Genomic DNA, 25908 nt, shown 5'->3' with positions numbered 1-25908 from the left:
ATAAACTTCACCTGGCACGATAAAAGATTTTTCAAAGCATCATTTGCTTTAAGGATTTTTTTTGTACAAAAATCTCATAATAGATATGCAAAGAACAACAGTCTCATACAATTTTCCTCAAATTTATTTTGTTGTAGAAAGCATTGAACAGTTTTTTAACGGTTGGACTTGGCAACTCTCTCCAACTCGTCTTTCTTCTTGATAGCATAGGAGTTAGAAGAACCCTGGAAGAGAGGCAATAAACATTGGAGTTAGAAATTAGGCAATCAAAAAACATCAAATAGCCTTCATAAAAGATTTAGCTTTAATATGTCGATTTCTAGTTGACCCATTGTAGCCATGTTTCTGAAACTCTGGTACATTATTCCTCTTCAATTCAATTATTTGCTGATACTTCGGATACTAGACACTATCTTTTCACTCATGAAGGTGCCATTTACCAATACTTCTCCATTCAAAATTGTGCAACATCTTAAACTCGAGAGCTTTTGTTTAATTAATGAACAGGGCCTGTCTTTAGTCGACTACAGCCCTAACCCTCATAGAAGCTTGCATCTCATACAGTAACAGCAGCCCCCACCTTGTTTCCAGTTCTCATCCTTCAGATTTAATTTCATCTACAGTAATAACTCCTTTCTAAGTGAATTATCGTTACCTTAGCTGCATTGATCAGCTCGTCGGCCAGGCACTCAGCGATGGTCTTGATGTTTCTGAAAGCAGCCTCTCTTGCTCCAGTGCACAAGAGCCAGATGGCCTGGAATAAAATAAGACATTTATTATATTGTACGCAGTGAGGAATCAAACACTCGCTCCATTGGAAATTATATTGTAAGGAGGTTGTCTCTGAGTCGGTGATTGACTGGGCCACAGACAGACTACAGCCAATGAATAAACAAAGATTTCACTTTACGAGAGCTCTAGCACACCAGGACAACGGCACATATCAGGGCGTGACTCTAGCCTCGATTTTAACACTTTCTGAAAAACGACATGCAAAATTCTAAACTTTTATACTTATATAATATATCTAGCTTTACATTCTCTAAATGCCAAGCCACTATCAAACAATAAGAAATGTTTCATAATAAAAGCTAAATCAGTGAAAATTTTGCTTATAGCTTACAGTAATAGATGTCTAGTGTTCGTGGTGATTTGTTGCCATCTAGTGGCCACACGGTGAAGCGTCACAGTGGTTGATAATTTTAAAAATTAAACTAATTGTTCAAGATTATTGGAATTGATTAGATGTTATGGAAAAAAAAAATCATTGGAATGTAAAGTCAAAACTTTAAAAACGTGTTAAATGCACAAGAGAAAAATCTAGTGTTTTAAAATGTTCCTGTGTAAGTTTCTTTTCATGAATACACAATCTAAAATCCAGTTATTCCATGTTGGATGCATTACCTGGTTGACCCTGCGGAGTGGGGACACATCCACAGCCTGCCTCCTCACAGTACCAGCACGTCCGATACGAGTGGAGTCCTCACGGGGTCCACTGTTGATGATGGCATTCACCAAAACCTGCAGGGGGTTCTGGAGGAGGAAAAGACGACATGTTTAATTTACTACTAGACAAATATTTATATATTTTGTAATAACTACACTATTTGAGGTGGGTTGTTTCTGAGTCGGTGATTGACTGGGCCACAGATAGACTACAGCCAATGAATAAACAAAGATTTCACTTTACGAGAGCTCTAGCACACCAGGACAATGGCACATATCAGGGCGTGACTCTAGCCTCGATTCACAATATACAAATCCTAAAATTCATGACTTTGTTTTGATACTTTCTACTAATTAGCCAATACTAGGGATAAAATGGTTTAATTTATTTAAAATAAATATCCATAGCATATAATGTCCAGAGATTACATTTGACAAATTAGACAGGATTTTACAGAAAATACACTTTCTTCCATATTCAGGCTTGAGACTCTCCTAGTTTTCAACATAGTCAATAATGTTCAAAAATGTATTAAAATTCTTGCAACATGAGCATAGACGAATCAAAGCATTCACAAGCTGTAGCAGATGGAAAAATAAAAACACTAAATGCTCTACATGTTTGTCCAGTACCTCTCCGGTGAGCAGGTGGATGATCTCAAAAGCGTGTTTGACAATACGGACGGTCATCAGTTTCTTGCCGTTGTTGCGTCCGTGCATCATCATGGAGTTGGTGAGACGCTCCACGATCGGACACTGAGCCTTCCTGAAACGCTTGGCGGCATAACGGCCTCCAGAGTGGGGCAGGTATTTGGCGTACTTCTCTTTCACGGCAATGTAATCCTGAGGGGAGATTAATGCAAATATACACACTGGTCAGATCATAGGTTCAGAAACAATCAGTTACTCAGTTAAAAGTACACTTTCTGCCTGTATCTGCATCTGCTTGTATCGATGGAGATGAGATTTCTTTGTAATGTTCCATAGTGTGGCATTTAACGTATTTCACAAGGGGGTGTTCCCATCAGTCCAAGTTACTGGTCAGGTTGTGGGGAGGTAACCCTCTGAATCTACATTCTGAATTTATTTTACAACAATTAAAAATACTACTACTACTACTAATAAATGCATAGCAGGTAACCATGATGTGGAACATTCCATGCAAAGAACATGCCCGTTGAGACAAACTGGTGGATCCTCCAACAGAAACGTAATAGTGTACCATTAAGTAAATGTCAGGTTGATTCTTTGCTAGGCTACAAATGACAAAATTGTTCCCTCAGAATTACAAGCTTCCAGCTGTAATCAGTTTTAAAGTTTTGACCTCAAACCCTTAAAGAAAATTTCACCATACTCTACAATATAAAAAGGTATTACAGAACAATATATCAATTATAAAATGACAAAAATGTCAGATCTAATCGTATAAGCCTCAGTGGACAAAATGTTGGTTTACACCAAATTTAAAGTGTCATATTAAAACAAATTCACTTGTATCTGAGCAGGTGATTGACTGGGCCACAATCAGCACTACAGTCAATGAATAAGCAAAGAATTGACTTTACAAGAGCTCTAGCACACCAGGACAACAGCAGCATGACCAGGAGTGACTCTAGCCTCAGAATCAGAATAATAAGATAGGTTTAAGGATATGAGAATCATTTACCTGGAGAGAGATGTCATTGATCTGAACATCGTCTGTGCTCCATTTCCCAAACAGCTTGATCTCAGGGGTCTCAGCCACGGCCGGAGCGGTCTCCCAGTCAGCCACTGAAAAAGTAACATTTATGTCATGATCCCCTCAGACTCCGTGTACATAGGCTATAGAAACAAACGGGCTGTGCACCAAATAAATTTAAAACGACTAGGAAAGAAAATGCAGGGAAAGGAAATCAACCAACAGTGAGGGTCAGCGTGAAATTACAATTTGTCAACACTAAACTACCTTCATTTGAGCACTAGGCCTGAGGAGACGCCGCTGACATTAGCTATTGACATTAGCGCGTTGTACGCTACAGTTTTAAACCTACAGTGTACCCCGTAAAAATAAATAAGTGTGTGTTGAAGAGAGGTAATGTCGAATTTCTAATATTTTTGGTCCATAAAGTACGTTATAACAATGTTATAATACACTCTGAAACCACTAACTACAGGCAGGGCTCCACAACGTGCCGCTTCCACATGTGCTAACAGTTAGCCACACGCTAAAGCTCCGCGCCGTGGCACATTTTTGTGACATAACACTACATTTAGAGCATTTTAAAATCTTTCTTCAAACCCCGTTGTTCAACGGAATGTTAAAACATTCCCGAAAACTGAACAAGGCGCATTTGGCAAACTTTAGAAGCTTCAAACTGCAATTTTTTGACTCACTTGTGTCTGCCGTTCTGCACCACACTTTTCAGAGACGGAAAAGGGCCTTTTCGGGGCGACGCGGCCACATATCCGGTTTGAACGCTGATGCTTCTGGTGCGCGGCATCTTGGGAATTGTAGTGCATTTTTATTGTAAGAACATTATAACGCTTTTACATGTATTATACCCAGTGCAGTGAAGTAACTAAATACATGTACCGAAAATATGAATTCTGAATACTAATTCTGAGTACCTGTATTTTGATAAAGTTACTTTTTCATTTGGTGGTATTCAGAATATAGTTTTTCTCTTTTTCTTTTTTTTTTTAATCAAAGGAATACATTGCAATAATCAGTGAGAAAAAAACAACAAAAAAAAAAAAAAAAAAAAAAAAAAAAAAAAAAACATTGCGCTTATATCATATGCATGTTTCAAAATCATAGAGTGTCAAAAGTATAATAAAATAGATTTGAATTATAACCCCGTTTTCCCCTCCCTTATGCTGTTTGAACTCAGACCGTATGTGTGTGAAGCATGCTTTGCACTTACGGTGCCCTTTAGTGCACTCTACTGGCCACTGAGCAGACTGTAGCAACCGCGGTTCTGATCATCACTGTCGGCGCCTCTCATTTCTCTTTCTTTGTTTCCATCTCCTCGTTTCCTCTCCTCGGTCCTCCAGCTGTCAGTCAAATGCGCCAGATTTAGCGCTGTCCCAAAACTCAGAGGAAGCAAGGGTAGGAAACCATGAGGAAACCTGAGAGAAGATTCAGGAGGCAAACATCAAAATTGGAACACGCCAACAGATACAATATTTAAACTGAGTTTGTTTTGTCGTACTTAGACAATAGGGACAATATAGGGACAGCAGCAAAGCACGTTTGACATGTTACATACCAGCTTGTCAAAGCCTGATCCCATCAGCTCTCAGAAGCTAAGCAAGGCTGGGCGTGGTTAGTACTTGGATGAGAGACCTCTGGGAAAATCAGGTGCCACAGGGGGGCGCCATTCGTAAAAACTGTTGTTGTGTCCTTAGGCAAAGCACTTCACCCTCATTGCCAAGTATGAAAGTGGTGTGTGATGGTGGTGGTTAGAGGGGCTGATGTTGCAGATTGGCAGCCTTGCTTCTGTTAGTCTGCCCCAGGGCAGCTGTGGCTACAGTAGTAGCTTACCACCACCAGGTGTGGAGTGAATGAATAATGCTCTGTAAAGAGTATATGAGTGTCCAGAAAAGCGCTATATAAAACTGATGTATTATTATAATCCTTAATATGTCATTAAACTAAAAAAAAACATGTTAAAATACATTTATTTTAAAATAAAGACATTGGTCTGACTTTGATTTAAAAGTCCTGAAATTATAATATAAAATAGGGTGACCAAATGTCAATTTTTCCCCGGACATGTTAATTTTTTGCCTTTCCTGTCCTGGGCGTCCGGGTTTTTTCTTTTCTTTTTAAGAGATAGAAATGTCCGGGTTTTCATTACAGTTCCTTGGGGCCATTAAATTGAGTGTCTCTTGTAGCTCTCTGTGCACTCAGAAGGAGCGAGCAGACACAAACAGCTGGTCAGTTTGCGACATGCCAAAGTACAAATGCGCATTTAACAATGACTTGTACAAGAAGTTCTCCGTTTTCCATCCCGGTCGGAACAAGTGGGAGGCCATGTGCACAGGTTGCAAGGTGAGAGTAGCTCATTGTTGAGGTCCAGCCCCTCACCCTTGGTACAGTGTCCGGGTTTTCACACGAAACAGAAATATGGTCACCCTAATATAAAATAATCCTTAGTATAGTCCTCATAAAGTAATTTTGGAACCAGAAACAGTGCCTGAGAAAAGACTGTCCCATTCACCCTCAGTTTGTGTCTCCTCCTGCCTCTCTCCTCTGCACCTCTCTTCTCCCTATGTCTCCTCTGTGGGTGGGACTTCATCATCCATTTTCTGCAGAATTGAGGAGAGGAATCAAGGTGAAAGAAGCAAGGAAAGAGAAATGAGATGCACCCATATTATACTGTATAAATGGACACAGAAAGCCGCCACTTACCAAATAAAAAACATACGTTGGGGAACTTCCATTTATTCCAACTGAATAAATTTGTATTTTAGTGGTCCAAAAAAATATTGAAGTTAGATTTAAAAATTGGAGAAGCTACTACTCCAGTAAATGTAAGCATAAAATCGGATTCATGTATTTAAGGTAATGTAATTGGCAAGGACAAAACAATATATAATGAAAGGTATTTCCAAAGGTTATAGACCACAGATGTACTGTTACTTCAAACAAAATATCACTCAAGTAGGAGTAAGAATATTCACTCCAAAAACTACTTTGAGAAATACAATTCTTCCACCTCTAAAAAAATATGGAAGAACCTAGGTTCCATTTTTTCTTTATATATATGTTTTTTCAATTATGAGATTTACATGAAGAAAACAAAAATAGAGAAAAGCAATACAACAAAACAAACAAAAAAATCTCCCACACACCACTTCTCTCTCCATCATCTGTCAGTCAGGTCCAGAGATGACGATTTCTATTTTAATTCTAGAATATGACGAGGACCATGGGAAGAGAAGCCAATCTCGGAACTCCTGCCCTTACCAAGGAGCTTTAGATCTTCTGCAATTCCTTCAACCTCTCCTAATGTTCAAGGTGCTTCTCTGCTCTCTTTTTCACTATAAAGGTTATTGATATTTTGCAGTGACATCATGATGGGGGTGTCCTATGTATCTGTATAGCAGAATGTTCAGCAGATACCATGGTGACACAATGTATAGATTAATATTAGCTCATTTTAAGGAAGGAAAAAAAAAAACAGTCTCAGATGAAGCAAGAGGACATATGCAACTCCTGCTTCTCCCAGTGTTCAAGGCATAATTAACTTCTCTGCTTATTTTGTACAGTGTGCGAAGCAGTGTTTTACAGACTGTGGTACATGGGCTGCCTGTGTTGGTAGTCATGGCCCTTTTTACTTACTATTCTTTTGCCTTCCTTTTGGTTAACTAATTCAGAACTGTTGTATTCATTGTTAAGTATAATTTTTGATCATGTTAAAAGGCCCATATTACACTATTTTCTGATTTGTTTTAATGTTGTTTCCTCATCACAAACAGAATGTGTTATATTTTGTGTCATTCACATATTTAATGCTTACGCCCTGGATATTTAGGTTCTTCTCTCAACAGAAAATGCTCTGTTCCACCTTGTGATGGCATGTGGTAATACAGGAACTGCTCCACTGTGTTCTGCTGATCTAAAGGTAAAAAGTAGCTACTACATGACATCACAAGGCAAAACATAGCATTTTGAGCTTTTCATTCATTCATTCATTCATTGTTTTGTTTCATTCACACATGTGAGTCTGAGTCTAGATCTGTTGGTACTCAGAAACCCAAATATTATCTTGGTGGTACTTGGTATTAAAAGTTTGAGAATCACTGCTTTAAAGACTATCACACTAATCTGTATTACAATGAGCTGATAATAACCAACACTAACTACAATGGACTGATTTAGATACCAGCAGAGAGATGCAAAGGGACAACGGTGATGATGAAGAGCGAGCAAGTGTTGCACCCAGAACCCCAAACTCAAAGAGGAGCTGGGACAATGATAATGATGAGGCATCAAACTGAGACTATCTGTAACACAGTGTACAGCCCTGAGTGTATCTATAATACAGTCTAACATGAACATGACAATAAACAACACAAGTGTGATGATCAAAACTGTCGTTTACTGAGGATTTGACAAATTTGACACCGTAACTGCTTGTATTGTAGAAATGGTACAATTGTACAGAAATTGTAGCAAAATAGTTTCTGTTTGAGTTTTATAAAGCTTGTTAATTTGTTATTGGAAAAGTTATCCCTTTGAGTCACAAGACTTATATGCAAACACAACTATGTTACAAGCATTAAAAAAATCTGTCAAAACTGTCTGTCTTTTCCCTTCTTATGTGCCGGTACAATGTGCAAAACACGTCATCATTAACAAAACAAAAAACTTTGAGAAGATATATAAGGTACAAATAAAACATTTAGAAGAACCCAAATCCGCTTCAAGTCCGGACATTTGACAAGAGGAAAACATCAAAATGGATAGAAAAGTAAACAATGATCCTTGACCAGTTGAAGGCAGCGATCGGAGCACTTCTGTCTGGGACACATAAGGGGAAATGTAAGGCTGATTCTACTGATATACAGGTAGCTGGATGATATACCCCCAAAGCACTATACAGAAAATATAAAAATATGACACTAAAAGGTAGATGTGCTTTTTTAAAGGCGGCAATCTAAAAACTACTGCATCAATTAGATACAGTTTCTTCCATTGTTCCACTGGTTTTAAATATGCATGTAACATGTAATATTATGTCTATTCTGTACATGTAATTAGACAAATTCAGAAACATCAGGCACTGAGGGGTTATGGAGATCTGAGGTACTTTGACGAGAGACACTGAACACTATAATTAAAATATAGAAATCTATTTGAAAATAAATCCACTGGTGTTTAAAATCCAATTACATGGAAAATAATATTTACCTGTGATGCTCTTTATAAGACCAAAGCTGTGTGTTAATGGGAATACTGAAAAATCAATTGGCAATTAAAAAGTACTTATGAAAAAAATATTATTGAAAAGTAAAAATTTTGGATCTCCTTCAGGCACGCAAATAACTCACTTTTGCCACTATTAATCTGTAACAGGTCTAAACAGATATTTTCCACAAATTAAAAACAAAAAGATATGCCAGTTATAGTCTCTACAATACAGTTAACATAGTTGAGGTGAATATAGTTTAATTTAAATGTTGTTGTTTGTTACCATTTACTTCCTTATTTACTTTCCTTCCTACAGATGCCATAATATTTGTGTGTTGCACTTGCCCGATTAGACTTCAACTATTTGTGCTTTTTCAAGATGATAAAAATAAGGCATGGATGTTCTTTCCCTCAAACCTTGCTGCTAAAAAATATGTTTGAGTTGTAGCTCTGACAGTTTTACAATAAATATCTAAAAATGTAAAAAAAAAAAAAAAAACAACAACAAAAAAAAACAAATAGAATGGATTAAAACACTGTCCTTATATAGACTACATTGCTGCTGCCTTTGCTGTAGTAAATCCATAGATTGTGTATTGTTCAGTCAAGCCACTTCTCGATGCAGGTGTGGAAAACCGTCTCATTTGAATGCCACCAAACGTGTTCAACTCCAGGCACAGAGCAGATGATGAGGTCGCCACGGGAACCAAGAGTCTTCAGGCCAAAAACGTCTTTCAGATACACCTGAAATGAGGCAAAAAAACAGAGAATGTAACTAAAGTAATGGGATTTTCAGCTTTTGTGCCAAAAAGGAAACAGTTTGTGGAAGTCTTTTCTGTGGCTAAAATCAAAAGTTAAAACTGTATATACCAACTATCAAAGCATTTAACTGCAACAGAGAATATGATGGTTTAGAAAGGCTACGCTACGTTTTTATCTGTTATAATGTTGTTTCCTTATCAAAACATACCTGGAGTTGTGTTTTGTTTCATTCACACATGTTTAACATACAAACCCTGCATATTTAGGCTGAATTCTTCTCTCAAACAGAAAACACTCTGTTTCACCTTGTGATGTCATGTAAAAAGATCTCCACTGTGTTTTTAAATTCCATACACCTTCACTAGCATCACTGGATAGATATCAAAGGATATTTTCAACCATGGAATTGCCAGTCTCTACTGAACTAAAAGTAATAAGAAGCTGTTAACTTGAAAACTACCACTATGTGACATCACAAGGTGGAACAGAGTATTTTGAGCTCTGGAGGTGTACACAGACCAGGATTACTCAAATGTGTGAATGAAACTAAACACAACTCAAGATTAAATTTTGTGTAATATATCTTTAATAAAAACAGATTCATAATAATAAAGTAAAAGTAGCAGTTTGTTATTGTATTCATGTATTGTATTACACACATGAATGTATGTATTTAGTGAAATACAAGCATTGGTGGTGGTCAGTGGGACCAGTGGGAAAGATTACTTTCTTTAGTCTACCCCAGGACAGCAAACTATCAATTGAATGCAAATAAAAATATATTGTGGAATAAAACGGTCCCTCTACCCCCACCCCTGGAAATGCCAATGTTATATTGGGTACTTTTGCCAAGAACTTTCATTAGTTCATTAATTAAACATGCCTGAATTTTGTAGGTAATTTTGAAACCCTGGGAGATTCATCAACTATCCGTGCTTGTGATTTCATAAATAAGAGACAAAAAATAAAGATTGGCCAAAAGCTTGTGAAATGTAGAACAAAAATGATTCTTAACTATTTCCAGGGTCTTTGATTTTGAGCTTTAAGATCAGACTCATTCAGGAATCAATGAGCCAGTCCCATCACAGTGCACCCTTAGAATTTACCTATACTGCATATGCCACAGGCTGGGCCCAATCAGACCAGAACAGACCTTAAGGTCATTTTCACATTGTCACTAGTCCTGTCGACGTCAGAGAGCATTGGCTTTGAGAGTAGTGCGTTTGGGTCAGTATGAACATGACAGGAACAGGAATCTCATAAAATAGAGAAACATAGGTTATTGTCATTCATTATTTGGGTGTGAAGATTATGTCACGGAGTCTGTTTATATATTCTGATGTATTACTGTGTATAATTTATTCATTTTTTGCAGTGTAATTTTGACTCACATCTTGGTGCTGCATTTCTACCACCGTCTCGTTATCGTCGTAGAAACCAAACTGACTGAAAGAAAAGCACATGAGAGTCATTCGGTTTCATTAATGATCATGAAGTGAACAGTTTTTATTCATAAGCCTAAAGGTCACAGATTAGAGCCAGCAAACTGTAACAAGTCCAAATGAAATCCATTTAAGACACAAGGTACACAAACATTAATTCGAGCAGTAGATACACCAATATTCAAAAATTATCTTTTATCTTCATATCAAAACATCAAATTTAGTTTAGGGCCTTTATGTAAGGATTAAACAATGAGGAACACTGCGTTAAAATGGTGTAATGCACTACCCAGAGTTGTTTATAGTCCACTTATACCATGGTCCTTTTTAAAATGGACAACCATTTTGGCTGTCCGTGAACGTTCAATGCATTAGTTATTTCTACTCTTATAGAAGGCAGGTAAGGAAGTGACTGGGTTCACTGGTTCAGGAACTGTGCAGAAAACTGTTAAAAGGTAGTGAAGTACTCTTCAAAGATATGAAGATATACTAAGGGCAACACAAAACTTGCTTTGATAGGCAGAAGGATCCGAGGCACACATGCAAAACAGGACGCCTACACATTTCAACCAAACAGTTCTCATCATTACACTGCCCTGAAGACCTATTTGGTCGAAACATGTAGGCATCCAATTTTGGAATAAAGGGCTTTTATGTAACTGGCAAGTGTACCCTAGATCCTTCTGCCTATCAGTACAGCTTTTTCAAGGTTAGTTTTGGCTCTCTGCATTAGTTACTTCTGTTTTAGTTGAAGCCAGTCAACCTAACAGCAGTTCATTTACTTGAATCTCTGTGAGCCCTGCTCATGAATTCCAATGTGTGCACAAATGCCAAATAAACTTCTTGATTTATTTGTTAACCCATTGCTCTGATAATGCCCACAGCATAGTGATATATAACAGTGATTGACTGTTACCAGAAGTACCTGTTCAGTTATAATGCAAAAATAATGCACTGTTAGCATTAAAATCACTGACCATGGTATAATCTATTTTATATTGGTTTTAAAGTCCACAAACTACAGTAGCAAACTACAGTAGCCTCAAATAAAAGTCAGTGAGATAGCATTTCTTATAGTGAGTGTCAGGCACAGTATAGTAAGTAAGCACACACATTTTAGAAATGTCAAGATGAAATTCCAGAAACAGAGCTCTGTATCTGGACATTTAATATATATATATAATAATTAGTGCTGTCATGCGATAAAAAAAAAGAGAGATTAATTAATTAATTATGATCTGTAATTAATTAATCTAATTAATCTCATTTTAATCTCACCTAAAAATTGCTGAGAAAAGCCTTCAATTTGAGGTATTTTCATTTAAATTCATTATTGCATTATTGTGGCAGATCAAAAGACTGATATAGAACAAAAAAAAGTGACTTTATAAAGTCATTTATTGTTTAACAAATCTCCCCAAATTGGCTGTTGAGCCCAAGTCTCCATGAATAAGAAACTGTTTGCTGTAAAGTAGCAAAGACGAGGAAATCTGAACATAATAACTTTTGTCTACTTAAAGACAATAAAAAGTCCAGTCTTTCCTTAACCATATTAAAAATATTATTGATAGAGAAATGCTTTATATATGAGATCACTGGTTTTAGTCCTTGTTTTAGTCCTGGTTTAGACCTGCTTTAGTCCTACTTTAGTCCTAGTTTAGTCCTGGAATGGATTAATCCTGGTTTTAGTCCTGGTGTTAGTTCTGGTTTAGTCCTGGTTTAGTCCTGGTTTTAGTTCTGGGTTTAGTCCTGGTTTAGTCCTGGTTTAGTCCTGGTTTTAGTCCTGGTTTAGTCCTGGTTTTAGTTCTGGTTTTAGTTCTGGTTTTAGTTCTGGTTTTAGTTCTGGTTTAGTCCTGGTTTAGTCCTGGTTTTAGTTCTGGTTTTAGTTCTGGTTTTAGTCCTGGTTTAGTCCTGGTTTAGACCTGGACTGGATAAGTCCTGGTTTTAGTCTTGGTGTTAGTTCTGGTTTAGAGGCGCACAGGAGGAAGCGCGGTTTACGCCGCGTACGCGAGAAAACACGATCCACAAGCAGCGCACGGGAGCACGTCGGTGTCCACGCAGTAACTACGGAAGGACACGTGGTCCGCGCGTTCTCAGGTTAATGACGATGATGAAGGTGTATGTTTGTGTTTGTGTGTGTTTGTGTGTATTTGTGTGTGTGTGTGCGTGTCCCCTCATGTGGCAAGTCACTATAGGACAGTAGTGCAGACATCATGAGTCTATGCAGGTTGTTTTCACCAGTGACATTTAAGTTGTAGGCGATATTATATTAGTTATTTTCTTTTATATTTCACGTCGGGAGAATAATTTCCAAGACACAAATGTGTTTTTACCTGTGCACTGCTGCCTCTGTTCTACTGGCTCTTCGACCTCGTCCATTGTGCCTGACGCCGCCAACGTTAACATGACGTTTATATCACTCTTACTGCGCGCGTTTTGTGTGGGTTTCCGGCAATGAGTGGGATTACCGAAATAAAAAAATGTATAAATGTGTTTTTTTTGTGTGTGTGTGTAAAAACAGGTTTTATAATAAAGCAACTCGCATACAGAAACAGTAAAGTTAGAGATTAAAAATGAGATTAACGCGATTAAAAAACATAACGCGCTAAATATGACTGTAATTAATTAATTAATCGCAATTAACGCGATAATTTGACACCCCTAATAATAATGTGTTTCTCACCTTCCACGGTGGTAGGTCTCTCTCACCCTCATTCAGCTCGGGTCCTCTACCAGAGGCCTGGGAGCTTGAGAGTTCTGCGCAGTATCTTTGCTGTTCCCAGTACTGCACTTTTCTGGACTGAGATGTCTGTTGTTTTTCCCGTTATCTGTTGTAGCCACTCTTCCAGTTTGGGGGTTACAGCCCCGAGTGCGCCGATCACCACAGGCAACATTGATGCCATTACTTTCTAGGCTCTCTCCAGCTCCTCCTTGAGCCCCTGGTATTTCTCTAGTTTCTCGTGTTCCTTTTTCCTGATATTACCTTCGCTTGGTATTGCGATGTCCACCACCACGGCTCTGCTCTGTTTCTTATCCACCACAACTATGTCTGGTTGTTTCGCCATCACCATTCTGTCAGTCTGTATCTGGAAGTCCCACAGGGTCTTGGCTCGGTCGTTCTCCACAACCTTTGGAGGTGTTTCCCACCTTGATCCTGGGGTCTCCAGCCCATACTCTGCACAGATGTTTCTGTACACTATGCCCGCCACTTGGTTATGTCGCTCCATGTATGCTTTCCCTGCCAGCATCTTACACCCTGCAGTTATGTGCTGGACTGTCTCAGGAACCTCTTTGCACAGTCTACATCATGGGTCTTGTCTGGTGTGGTAGATCTGGGCCTCTATTGCTCGAGTGCCCAGGGCCTGCTCCTGAGCAGCCAGGATCAGTGCCTCTGTGCTGTCCTTCAGACCAGCCCTCTCAAGCCATTGGTAGGATTTCTTGATATCAGCCACTTCAGTTATGTTCCGGTGGTACGCCCCATGTAGGGGTTTGTCCTGCCATGATGGTCCCTCCAGCACCTCTTCCTCTGGACCCCACTCTGTCTGAGAGATTCTCTGAGCACCTCATCTGTCGGGGCCTTGTCCTTGATGTACTCAAGGAGCTTGGATGTTTCATCCTGGACAGTGGTTCCCACACTCACTAGTCCTCGGCCTCCTTCCTTCCGGCTTGCATACAGTCTCAGGGTGCTGGATTTGGGATGGAACCCTCCATGTATATGTATATGTATGTGTGTATGTATGTATGTATGTGTGTATGTATGTATCTATATATATATCATTTATAGTTTCATATTTTGTATTCCACAGATAGACAGTTACCTTGATTGCCAGGGAGTGATGACCCCATCGTCTGGTCCTCCAATCAGAACCAGCTTCTTAATTTTCAGGAAGTTATTTTTCCAGTCTGGGACACAAATAAAAAAAAAATAAAATAAAGAAGTTAGCTTACATAAACTGATGTAATGTGTAAATGTAAAGATCTAATTAAAACAGATCTTTATATTTAGGATCATTCTATTAACAAGTTTCTGTAATTCTCACAATTGTTATTCTTTAATTTTTAGATTATATTGGGATCATTGATAAACCAAACACTCAAGACACACTTAGACCTGATTGAAAGAGAAATGCAACAGGAAAACTCAAACGCAGGCTTCACTTGAGTAGACCGTGCCTAAACCTGATACATAATTTAACTCAGAGTAGCAGGTCTGTCTAATTTTTGAAGGTCCTCAAACTTAAAGTGTATTATGACAGATTAGTAGACTAAACATTTATCTAAAATGTGGTTTACATGATTATATTTAAGAATTTACTAAAGATATTGACAATTTTTTTCTAGTTTTGTCATTTTAGTTTAAAATTTCACTTCCTGGTTGGACATGGGCAGCAGATGATAGTAGAAGAAATTCAAAACTTTAACCTAGCAACCATAATGTTAACAAGGGACAAAGCGTGTCTAAATGACATGATTATGATTTGACAAATGAATATGAATTACACTTTTATTTAGTTAAATCACTGTTTACGATTTAGAACCCAGACCTACTTCCTGTAATTTTGAACCATTTTATTCACAAATTGCTACTTATCTGATGTAAAATATTATAAATATTTAACACAAGTACTATCCCAGCAAATCAAGTCATATAATAATAAATAATATGAAAACTGTCATATGCACTGTCATGAGAAAGTGTGTATGCTCAGACCTGTTGCATTTGGATTGGGCCTCTCACTGTTGAGCAAAGCCAAGTAATCGCTGCTGTTCACGTACAAGTCTCTGTGGTGAGGGTCTGAAAACAAGACAAGCACTTAAATATAAGGAGTTTTTGACTTGTATTTATAAGTATATGTATTTTAAGCAACTCTGCTGTAGCTCTGTGGTCTAATTTTAATTCCAGTGCAGAACATTACACTGGGATTTTGGCAGATTTTATCCTCCTCCTTTGTACAATGCTCTGATTGTACAAAAATATTATATGTACTTTGGATATTCTAATCAGTGTTTTTTAATTACTCATCCAAGCTAAAAAGTAAAACTACATAGTCACAGTAATAGATCATCTTAAAGGTGCATTGCGCAACATTTACCTACTACTCGCTCCATGAAGATGCTATTGCTTTGCCTGAAATGTTGCATGCTATGACATTAAACCAACTAGTATTTATTCATTACATGTGTTTCTATTGATCAAAAATACAATAATTCCTTCTGTGAATAGAGACGACTCTCTACACATCTGAATTGTAATGTAGCGTAGTGCTGTAACCTGCTTGTCTCCCTCTTTATAGATGGATTTAATCTATACTGCGGAACATTCCAGACAAAGCAATAAGATTTCCATGGAGACAAGCAGGTGGCAGACCCTCCACTAGAAATGTTACGCTTTAATGTTGAAGGGTTTTGACCTTTAGATTAGAGTTTAAGATTAGGTCCATAGTTCTGCCATTTCTGTATATGCACAGCTCTATAACACTGTACACCATATTTCTCTGCATTTCTCACCATTCCAATAGTTACAGATGGAGATCCTTTGTCCAAAGCCTGTGTAACAGAGGTGATACAGGTTTGACTTCACAAACTGAGGGAACAGGTACTTCAGGTAGTCTGTGTCTGACAAAAGAAAACACAGTTAAATAAAAGGGCATGGTACACATCTTACTGGGTTATAACGAAAAGTAATAAAACTTAAATGGAATCTACCTCCGTACTGTCCGGCCTGGGGAGATGACAGAGAGATGAAGGATTGGACATTGTGATCTGGCAATGTGGACAGGATCCCGCGACAGACCAGGCCTCCTGTCAATTATACATGACTGAATTAGCTTCTAATTACAGAAAGGAAAGGATTACTCTGGGACATGAAGGGAAATGGTCACTAATAATGTAAAGGCTGTGTTATACAATATCTACCACAGCCATCTTCCATTATACTTTTATATATAACTGGTACAAAATCTGCTTCAATCATGTACTTAATATACTGTTACAACATTTCACATAAAACTATGACCAAAGGCTGAAGTGAAATCACTTGTTAATGCCTAGGTTTTGCCTGAGCATGAAACCAAAAAGTCAATCAGGAGCAAGGTGTTTGAAGTTACGTGCCCCTGTAGCTAATGCTAGCGGGAGCGACCGCTGGGACAGCAGGCACCAGATTGGTCTGTTGTTAATGTTCATATCTTGATTTAGGGACAAACAGCGAAATAACAATTCATAACAAAATAGTCCCTGACATTGACCATGATAAGAAGCGCAAAAGTGTTTTCTATGGCACAGACCTTGAGAGTAGCAGATGAAGTGCACTCCGTCGGCTGCGTTTTGCATTATGGGATAAATGGCTGCTTTGAATCCTTCCACCTGTTTCCACATCGGCTCCAGACTCGCGCTGCGGTCGAACAAGTCGATCACCGTCACATTTGTCCCTGGATGAGACTAAAAACACAAGAAGAAGAGGTTTTCACCAGGCCTGTCCCAATAAGTATGATATATACTGGTGAAAAAATATACATGATTAGCGATAATAATGAATGCTATTATGTCACAGACACTGTCCCACCTTATGATGTCATGATGCGGTAGTTTTCAAGTTAACAGCTACCTTTCACCTTTAGCTCAGTAGAGATTGGCATTTCCAGGGCTGAAATCAACCAAATGATTCTAGTGATAGTGTATAGAACTGTGACAAAGAGGGCCTTTGTCCCCATTTTTCACTTTAGTTCAGTTACATCTATCTATATCAACTAAACAGCTAAATAATAACTATCCCGGGTTTGTTTTATTTAGTCTTTGTTTAACTGATCACATTCACACAGTTACTTTAAATTCATTTTATTTGGTATATCCATTTTTGTTTAAACTTACCACCTTACCTGTGACTCCACATGGTCTGGGAACAAAAGAGGGGGCGTGTCCTTTGGCAGCCATATTTATAGGCTCAGGGGGAGGTGTTGGCCCAGACCATGTGGAGGGAAGCCTCGGAATGGTTCTTTGTTTTATCAAATGGGTTATTAGAATTTTGGTTTCAGTGTTATCTAGTTAAGTTGGAGCACTGTTCAGTTTAAAAGGAGGATTAGGCTTCAGAAAATAATTTAAGGCAGCACACCAGTAAGGAAAGGAAATTGCTACAGTTTTCCCCGTAAGTTGGTGTGAACCCAGGGGAGGGACTTCCTCTCTGGGGGTATATAAGTAGAGGCAGTTTAATCAGTAGGTAGGTCACCATCAGTGCAGCCAGGTGCCTGTGGGTATTTTCTTTTGTTGCATTATTTTCTGTTGCTTTTGTTTAGTTAAGCACAGTTCTTTTTTGTAAATATGTATATAATTTTGCCACGACTTGGAAGGATCCAATAAAGAATTTGGTTTGGTGAAGGACAACTTTGCACTGGACTCTCATTTTGACCACTTGGGCCAGCTTCCCCATATTTGGTGGCAGTCAGTGGTGGGATCCAGGCCAGTGGAGGCAGTGAAGATGATGTCCACCAGACAAAACCCGAAGAAGGCTTGTGCTGACGCAGGAACAGATCCACTGGACAACCAGCAGGGGGCAGTCGGTGGAGAACCGGAAGCACAGGTCAACAGCATGGATGAACTGTCAAGTCTACTACACCGACTCATGCAGCAGCAAGATGAGCAATGGACTAAAATGCGCAGAGACATTTCCAACCTCCAACGGGAGGTGCAACAAAGTCGTGTAGCACAAATGGATGGTCCAGAAGACCTGAGAGCAGAGGAACTTCCAACCAGAGCTCTCATAATGACCATATGTATTCCAGGCAATCCAGCACCATGAGAAATTACAACTGGAAGGGCCCTAAAAGGCAACCGTACACTGATGGTGAGGACATTGAACATTATTTGTGCACATTTGAAAGAAATTGCACATGCATGCCAGTGGCCATATGAGGAGTGGGCTCTCCGCCATGCACCACTCCTAACTGCAAAGCACGTTCAGCCTATGTTGCTATGGACATTGATGACACTATGAGCTATAACAAAGTGAAACGTGCTGTTTTGCAAAAGTTCGAGATCAGCACAGAGACTTACCGACTGAGATTCCGTTCATCGGAGCTGGGAGACGACGAGACACCGCAGGAGCTGCAGGTCCGACTGAAGGAGCTTTATAACAAATGGACAATGGACCCAAAGACCAAAACCAAAGAGCAAATCGGAGATACAATCATCCTGGAGCAGTTCCTAAGAATCCTGAGTCCGGAACTTCGTACTTGGATTAAAGAGAGGGATCCAAAGACTTCTAAAGAAGCTGCAGATACTGAAGCTTTCTCGCTGCTCGTCGACCCTCAAAGACGTTACTGGCCCCAAAGACCCATCCACCCACCCCATCGGGTAAGACAGTTGCCCTGAGTCTAGACCCAGACACTTTAGACCTAGTTCCCCGCAATATGCACCTAGACCAGACACCAGAGATAGACCAAACTATGCGTGTCATTTGTGTGGTCAAACAGGTCATTTTAAAGCACAGTGTCCCAAAGCTAACAGTAGGTCTAGTAAAAACTACTTGTGTAGTGTGTCCAACTTACCTGCTATTGTAGACAGCTGGGAGGGTCATCAGGAGGAGCTAACCATGGGGTGGTTATAGATGACAAACCTTGTATTGCCCTTTTAGATTCAGGCAGTGACCGTACATTGGTCAGACAGGACTGCCTACCCAAAGATGTAATTTTTTGCGGAGGGACAGTTGATATTGTGTGTATCCATGGTGACAGGGTAAGTTATCCCATTGCAGAAGTTACTGTTCAGGTTGAAGGTCAGCCCTTTGCACACTCTGTAGGTGTATTAGAACAGCTGCCTTATCAAGTTGTATTAGGCCTAGACGTCCCAATCCTTCCGGAGCTAATTGCTAAACAATCTATTGAAGCTAAATCTAATGAATGTTTAATGGCAGTTACCAGATCTCAAACTCACCAGAAAGTAACTAGGCAGAGGACAGAATGGGAGGAGTTGCCTTTTGCTAATACAGAGATGCTAAATGCTAACAATGGTAAAGTCAGGAAAAGTAAAAGACAAAAAAGACGAGATAAAGTCAAAGGAACTAGATTGCAGGAAAAATATTAACACCAATTGAGACTGATTTGTTGCCAATTTGTAGCGATGTTGCAAAATTACAAAAACATGACCCAACTCTAGCTAACTTGTACAGTAAATGCGTACCGGAAACAACAAAAGGAACACGAGGGAAAGAAGTTTTTGTTATAAAGGATGATATACTTTACAGACAAAGTGAAATTGGTGACCAGTTAGTAGTCCCACAAACATTGAGACCTACTATCCTTAATCTTAGTCATTCAGTTCCATGGGCAGGGCACTTAGGCCAAGGTAAAACATTTTCTAGAATGGTTCCTAGGTTTTACTGGCCCCAGCAATACTCAGACACTGTAAAGTACTGTCAGTCATGCCCTGAGTGTCAGTTAACAGCCCCAAGCAGAAAGGGAGATAGGGCACCCCTCATTACCATGCCCATTATTGACACCCCTTTCTCTCGCATCGCTATGGACATCGTGGGACCACTGGAGCGGAGCAGTGCTGGACATCGGTATATCCTGGTGGTGTCGGACTATGCCACTAGATACCCGGAGGTGTTTCCGCTGAAGATCAAAGCACGCCAGATCGTCACCTGCCTCATCCAGCTCTTCTCCAGAGTGGGCATCCCAAGAGAGATCATCACAGACCAGGGCACTAACTTCACTTCGACTCTGCTGAAACAAGTCTACAATCTCCTGGGAATTCAAGGAATCAAGACAAGTCCATATCATCCACAGACTGATGGGCTCGTCGAGCGCTTCAATAAGACACTCAAATCTATGCTGAGGAAGTTTGTTGCTGATTCAGGAGCAGATTGGAATCAGTGGCTTCCATTCCTTTTGTTTGCTTACCGGGAAGTGCCGCAAACCTCTACCGGATTTTCACCATTCCAGCTTCTTTATGGACATTCTGTTCGAGGGCCTCTGGATGTCCTGAAGGAGGCATGGGAGGGGCCAACGCCGGAACAAGGATGTAATGAACTTTCTTATGTACTGAAAATGAGAGACAAACTGGAACAGTTTAAAGAGCTTGCCTGTGACAACCTGGCGCAAGCACAACAGAGACAAAAACATGGTTATGACAAGGCATCCAAAAGAAGAGTGTTCCAGGTGGGCCAGAAAGTCCTGTTGTTATTGCCTACGTCAGAAAGTGGACTTTTAGCCAAATGGCAAGGCCCATATGAGATCCATCAAAAAACAGGACCAGTCACCTATGAACTTTTTATGCCAGAACGCCGGAAAAAGTATCAAATCTTCCACATCAATCTGCTTAAAGAGTGGGTTGACAGGCCAGATCAACTATCCCTTCTGGCCCGTGTAGTCATTGACGAGGAGGAGCTTGTGGAGCAGTACTTTCCTTCACCAGCAGAGACACCAGTGTTCCCTGATCTAAGTCATCTCGCTACAGAGCAACAACAGGATCTTCAAATCTATATGACCGATGAACTTTTTAGTGCAAGACCGGGATATACTCACCTCATCCAGCACCAGATCCGCCTACGCTCACCAGATCAGCAGCCCATTAGAGACACTACTTGCCGCATTCCAGCTAAACTTGTCCCAGAGTTAAAGAGAGAAGTAGAGGAGATGTTGGAAACTGGGATTATTGAATCGCGCAGTGAGTGGTGCAGCCCTGTAGTCTTGGTTCCCAAAAAAGATCCAAGGCTCAGATTCTGCGTCAACTTTTCAAAGTTGAATGCTGTGTCTGCTTTTGACCCCTACCCATTGCCAAGGGTAGATGAACTGATCGAGCGGTTGGGTCATGGAAGCCATCTGACAACCCTAGACCTCTGCAAGGGGTATTGGCAAGTGCCCCTTGACGAAGCCTCAAGAGACCTGACAACCTTTCGAGTGCCCAGTGGACTATTCAGGTTCCGAATGATGCCCTTTGGGTTACACGGAGCACCGGCCACGTTTCAAAGACTGGTTGACGAGGTGCTAAGAGGAGCTGAGGACTACGCTGCGGCATACATCGACGACATCGTCATCTTCAGCCAGTCGTGGGAGGAGCATCTGCAGCATCTGTCTGACGTCTTCAGGCGGATCCAGGAGGCAGGTCTTGTCATTAACGGCAAGAAGTGCCACATCGCCAAGCCTGAGGTGCAGTACTTGGGCTATGTGATTGGAGCTGGGGGTATCCATCCTCAGGTTGGGAAGGTTGAAGCCATTTCGGCTACCCCATTGCCTAACACCAAGAGAAGGCTGAGATCCTTCTTGGGGTTAGTTGGTTGGTATCGACGACTGATCCCAGACTTTGCAACTAGGTCCGCCCCATTATCTGACATGACCCGTAAGAACAGCCCGGTAAAGGTACAATGGACTCCTGAAACTGTACATGCTTTTAATGATCTGAGAGACTGCTTGTGTCAGCAACCAGTGTTGCAGTGTCCAGATTTTGAACTGCCCTTTACTGTACAGACTGATGCATCGGGTGTGGGACTGGGGGGCGGTGTTATTGCAGGGGGAGGAGGGTAACCAACTTCCAGTTCAATACATTAGTCGTAAGCTCTTTCCAAGAGAAAAAAGTACTCTACAATCGAGAAGGAAGCCCTGGCTATTAAATGGGCTCTGGACACTCTGAGATACTATCTCATTGGTAAAGACTTTGTGTTGGAAACTGACCACTGTGCATTGCAATGGATACATAAAATGAAAGACACTAATGCCCGTATTACTAGATGGTACCTGTCTCTGCAACCATTTTGTTTTAAGGTCCAGTACAAACCAGGTCATAAAAATGTCATTGCTGATTTCCTGTCCCGTGACTCGGATGAGTAACGGTCTTATTGGGGGGGGGCCTTTGTCCCCATTTTTCACTTTAGTTCAGTTACATCTATCTATATCAACTAAACAGCTAAATAATAACTATCCCGGGTTTGTTTTATTTAGTCTTTGTTGATCACATTCACACAGTTACTTTAAATTCAATTTTATTTGGTTATATCCCTTCATTTTTGTTTAAACTTACCACCTTACCTGTGACTCCACATGGTCTGGGAACAAAAGAGGGGGCGTGTCCTTTGGCAGCCATATTTATAGGCTCAGGGGGAGGTGTTGGCCCAGACCATGTGGAGGGAAGCCTCGGAAATGGTTCTTTGTTTTATCAAATGGGTTATTAGAATTTTGGTTTCAGTGTTATCTAGTTAAGTTGGAGCACTGTTCAGTTTAAAAGGAGGATTAGGCTTCAGAAAATAATTTAAGGCAGCACACCAGTAAGGAAAGGAAATTGCTACAGTTTTCCCCGTAAATTGGTGTGAACCCAGGGGGAGGGACTTCCTCTCTGGGGGGTATATAAGTAGAGGCAGTTTAATCAGTAGGTAGGTCACCATCAGTGCAGCCAGGTGCCTGTGGGTATTTTCTTTTGTTGCGTTATTTTCTGTTGCTTTTGTTTAGTTAAGCACAGTTCTTTTTTGTAAATATGTATATAATTTTGCCCACGACTTGGAAGGATCCAATAAAGAATTTGGTTTGGTGAAGGACAACTTTGCACTGGACTCTCATTTTGACCACTTGGGCCAGCTTCCCCACAAGAACAAAACACTGGAGCACTTCCTATATTACCACATGACATTACAAGGTGGAACAAAGTGTTTTCCATTTGAGAGAAGAATTCCTGGTATGTTTTTGATGAGGAAACAAGATTATAACAGACTAGAAAATAGTATCAATAACTATTGATTTTGCGAAATGAAATGCAGTTTTCATTGTACACTATCCTAAATACATTGAAATGAGTGTTCTGTGTCCTATAACATAATGAAAGTGTAGATTTAGTTATGTTTAAACTGTGAAAGGCCATGCAGTAAACTCAATGTGGTCGCTCTGTTCATATCTCTGTGTGAAGTATGAAAACAATGCAAGCCGATCTAACACAGTGTGAAGTGATGGTTACAGACTGAACTCGGGTATTTGTATTATGTAAGAAGTGAAATTTGTATTATGAAGCTAAGTGACATTATGAATAAAAAAAATAAAATAAAAAAAAAAACATTTTTTTGCATGTTTAAAGTCTAGACTAGACCAGGATTAGACCAGGACTAGACCAGGACTAGACCAGGACTAGACCAGGACTAGACCAGGATATAGTGTGCAAATGCAGCTGTAGTCCTGGTAAGCACTGTTTACTAATGGGTAAATAAAACTAAGGTGCTAAAGTATCTGTAGTGTAGGATAGGCAGCAGCTTTTGTAAATTCTGAAAATCTATGTACAGAAGCAGAAAAAAGTAAAATAGGTTTGCAAATGTCAACTTCACAATACTTTTTACATTACATTCACATCAATGGCTACCTTTTAGTGACAACAGTTTTACTCTGATCAATCAACCATGGTGCTGTGGTTTTCCTCCGTCATATCAATTTACACATGACTGATCTTCCTTATCTCACAGCAGTCAAGATTAAAACTAAAAACGTCTATTCAGCTCTTTCACCTTAGAGTTTCTGCCATATAATGTTAAACTAGCTTCTCCAAACAGTGTCTTGTGACAAAAGTTCAGGTGTGAAAACCAGACCTGCCACATTTCAGTAAAATTTTCAAAGAACTTCTTGTTTTTTGCAGTGTACTTTATCTGAAAATCACCTAATTAAAAGGCTGTTTGATATGCTGAAGTCTGAAGAGTACCAAATCAAGCCCATGACAAATATGTTTATTTACTATAAAACACTGAGTTTCTTTTACTGACATCAAATAACTTCAATTTAATGCGTGCATTAAAATGTGTATTTTAATGTAGAGAGATGTGCTGATTTGAAAACAAGAATGATTTAAAGTGCATTTGGCAGATATTTTTCTAATTACTACTTGGTTTGGTTTGTTAACATTATGGTTGTTTAGTAACGCACCTCTACCTGTGTCATATCTACAGATTTTTATGTTCTGCACGTGTCCAACCAGGAAATTAAATGATAAACTTCATCAAAATTACAAAACTAGAAAAAACTAGTATAATCTTAAATATATTGGTGTCGTTTGAGGAATAAGTAGTCCAACCTGTCATATGCACATCTGTGTTTGGATAACGTAGAAGTTTTGGAGATTCAGTTAATTATAATTTAGATTAGTGATGTGACGTTTGTAATAGAGTTGGAATCGGATCTCAATTAAAATAACCAAATCTTTTTCTTTATAATTTTCATGCATTTTTATCCTGATTAACCCTGAACCAATGCAAGAATCAGCACAGAAGCAGACAACATATCTGACATAGAAAAAAAATAAAAAATTACAAATCTAATGGTGTGTATATGTATATATACATATATATATATATATACACACACACACACATATTTAAAGTATTATTACTATAGTGCAAAGTCTTATTTAGATTATGCATCACTATTTGCATAATTCATTTAGATTATACAAAAGGGTACCATTTTAGCCTTTCAATTCTCTCTGTGATTAGTTTGTAGATAAAATCAGTTCTCACACTGCCTTCTGTTATTTACATAAAATATAAAAAGAGGCAGGCAAAAGATTCAGATCATAAAAAAGACTAAAATCAAACCCATACTTTAGATATTTAGAGATTATCATGCCACATAATGGTTATGTGTACAGTACACAGGCACACTCACTGTACATTTGTAAGAGAAAAATATCATTAAATAACTGGTGTTTAAAATGTAATTTTCTTGTCTGTCCACTTCTACACTACATAAAACCTATCATACAAATAGTCTACTCTGCTTACTGTGCATGCATGATTCAAAAGCATTCATTAATAGCAACATAGCCCATTTACTGCCATTATCTTAACAATGTAGGCGACACAAGAAGAACATGGTGTACCGCGAAGGCTTTTCAGAGATACCTTACTCAAATCCCTGTTTGTTTTTCGTCTAAGTTTAATAGACACGTCTGCATGTTTGGTAACACTTACTCGCGGTGTCATATGAACGCAAGGACCACTTACCGCGTTGATGAAGCGCTGTAAATTCTTGAAATCCCCTGAACTGTCGAATAAACCGTGTACGATCACCACCGGTTTGTAAGCGACCACTGCAGCCCAGAGACACGCACCAAGCAGCGGACACAACAGCCAGCTCGTCCCGCTGCTCTTCTGTCGTCCCTTCATGGTAACCATAAATATCAGTCAGATGTAATCTTAAAAGCTTGATAAACAGTTAAAACAACCCCATCAAAACTGTATTGAACTACGTTAGTGGCTAAAACAGGCCACACGCCGTAGTTAAAATCAACTTTTCTTCTTCTTTTGGATATCTTAAATATATGAAATGCAATCGTGCCCCTTTTTAAATGATAAACTGGGACAACTGCAGCTTTGACCATCTGCGGCGCTTTGCATTGGATGTT

The 25908-nt window shown here is 39.4% G+C and overlaps 2 protein-coding genes and 3 non-coding genes across 5 annotated transcripts; all 5 read right to left on the bottom strand.

The window, feature by feature from the left end:
- Nucleotides 1-106: 106 nt before the first annotated feature.
- rps5 (ribosomal protein S5) lies at nt 107-3906 on the bottom strand. Its single transcript, XM_020939277.2, has 6 exons — nt 3820-3906; nt 3113-3216; nt 2080-2289; nt 1405-1533; nt 656-754; nt 107-224 (listed from the first exon to the last, which is right to left on the bottom strand). Coding segments are annotated over exons 1-6 (612 nt in total). The 5' UTR covers nt 3821-3906; the 3' UTR covers nt 107-155.
- LOC129410223 (small nucleolar RNA SNORA3/SNORA45 family) lies at nt 836-967 on the bottom strand. Its single transcript, XR_008632780.1, has one exon. It is a non-coding gene; the product is annotated as a small nucleolar RNA SNORA3/SNORA45 family (small nucleolar RNA).
- On the bottom strand, nt 1616-1747 carry LOC129410222 (small nucleolar RNA SNORA3/SNORA45 family). The gene has a single exon (XR_008632779.1). It is a non-coding gene; the product is annotated as a small nucleolar RNA SNORA3/SNORA45 family (small nucleolar RNA).
- Nucleotides 2936-3069, bottom strand: LOC129410224 (small nucleolar RNA SNORA3/SNORA45 family). The gene has a single exon (XR_008632781.1). It is a non-coding gene; the product is annotated as a small nucleolar RNA SNORA3/SNORA45 family (small nucleolar RNA).
- Nucleotides 3907-7510: 3604 nt separating the features above from the next.
- ppt2b (palmitoyl-protein thioesterase 2b) lies at nt 7511-25906 on the bottom strand. Its single transcript, XM_020939276.2, has 8 exons — nt 25508-25906; nt 16833-16986; nt 16255-16350; nt 16057-16164; nt 15260-15343; nt 14367-14451; nt 10498-10552; nt 7511-9088 (listed from the first exon to the last, which is right to left on the bottom strand). The coding sequence occupies exons 1-8, from the start codon at nt 25676-25678 to the stop codon at nt 8945-8947; spliced, it is 897 nt and encodes a 298-aa protein (XP_020794935.1). The 5' UTR covers nt 25679-25906; the 3' UTR covers nt 7511-8944.
- Between the last annotated feature and the right edge of the window lie 2 nt (nt 25907-25908).

The sequence above is a fragment of the Boleophthalmus pectinirostris genome, unplaced genomic scaffold (assembly GCF_026225935.1).
Source record: "Boleophthalmus pectinirostris isolate CB_2022bp ecotype Guang Dong unplaced genomic scaffold, ASM2622593v1 HiC_scaffold_21, whole genome shotgun sequence".
In the NCBI taxonomy this organism is placed as follows: Eukaryota; Metazoa; Chordata; class Actinopteri; order Gobiiformes; family Gobiidae; genus Boleophthalmus; species Boleophthalmus pectinirostris.
Note: the sequence above shows the minus strand (reverse complement) of the source record. Positions and strands in the feature narration are given on the sequence as shown.

Excerpts from the sequence above, each read along its gene's own strand:
- rps5 (XM_020939277.2), bottom strand. Across the intron at positions 755-1,404 it reads CACTCCGCAGGGTCAACCAG|GCCATCTGGCTCTTGTGCAC; the intron begins GTAATGCATCCA and ends ATTTTATTCCAG. Across the intron at positions 225-655 it reads AGCTGATCAATGCAGCTAAG|GGTTCTTCTAACTCCTATGC; the intron begins GTAACGATAATT and ends CCTCTCTTCCAG.
- ppt2b (XM_020939276.2), bottom strand. The coding sequence starts at position 25,678 with ATGGTTACCATGAAGGGACGACAGAAGAGCAGCGGGACGAGCTGGCTG. Across the intron at positions 10,553-14,366 it reads ATCACTCCCTGGCAATCAAG|TCAGTTTGGTTTCTACGACG; the intron begins GTAACTGTCTAT and ends CTTTTCTTTCAG. Across the intron at positions 9,089-10,497 it reads TAGAAATGCAGCACCAAGAT|GTGTATCTGAAAGACGTTTT; the intron begins GTGAGTCAAAAT and ends GCCTCATTTCAG.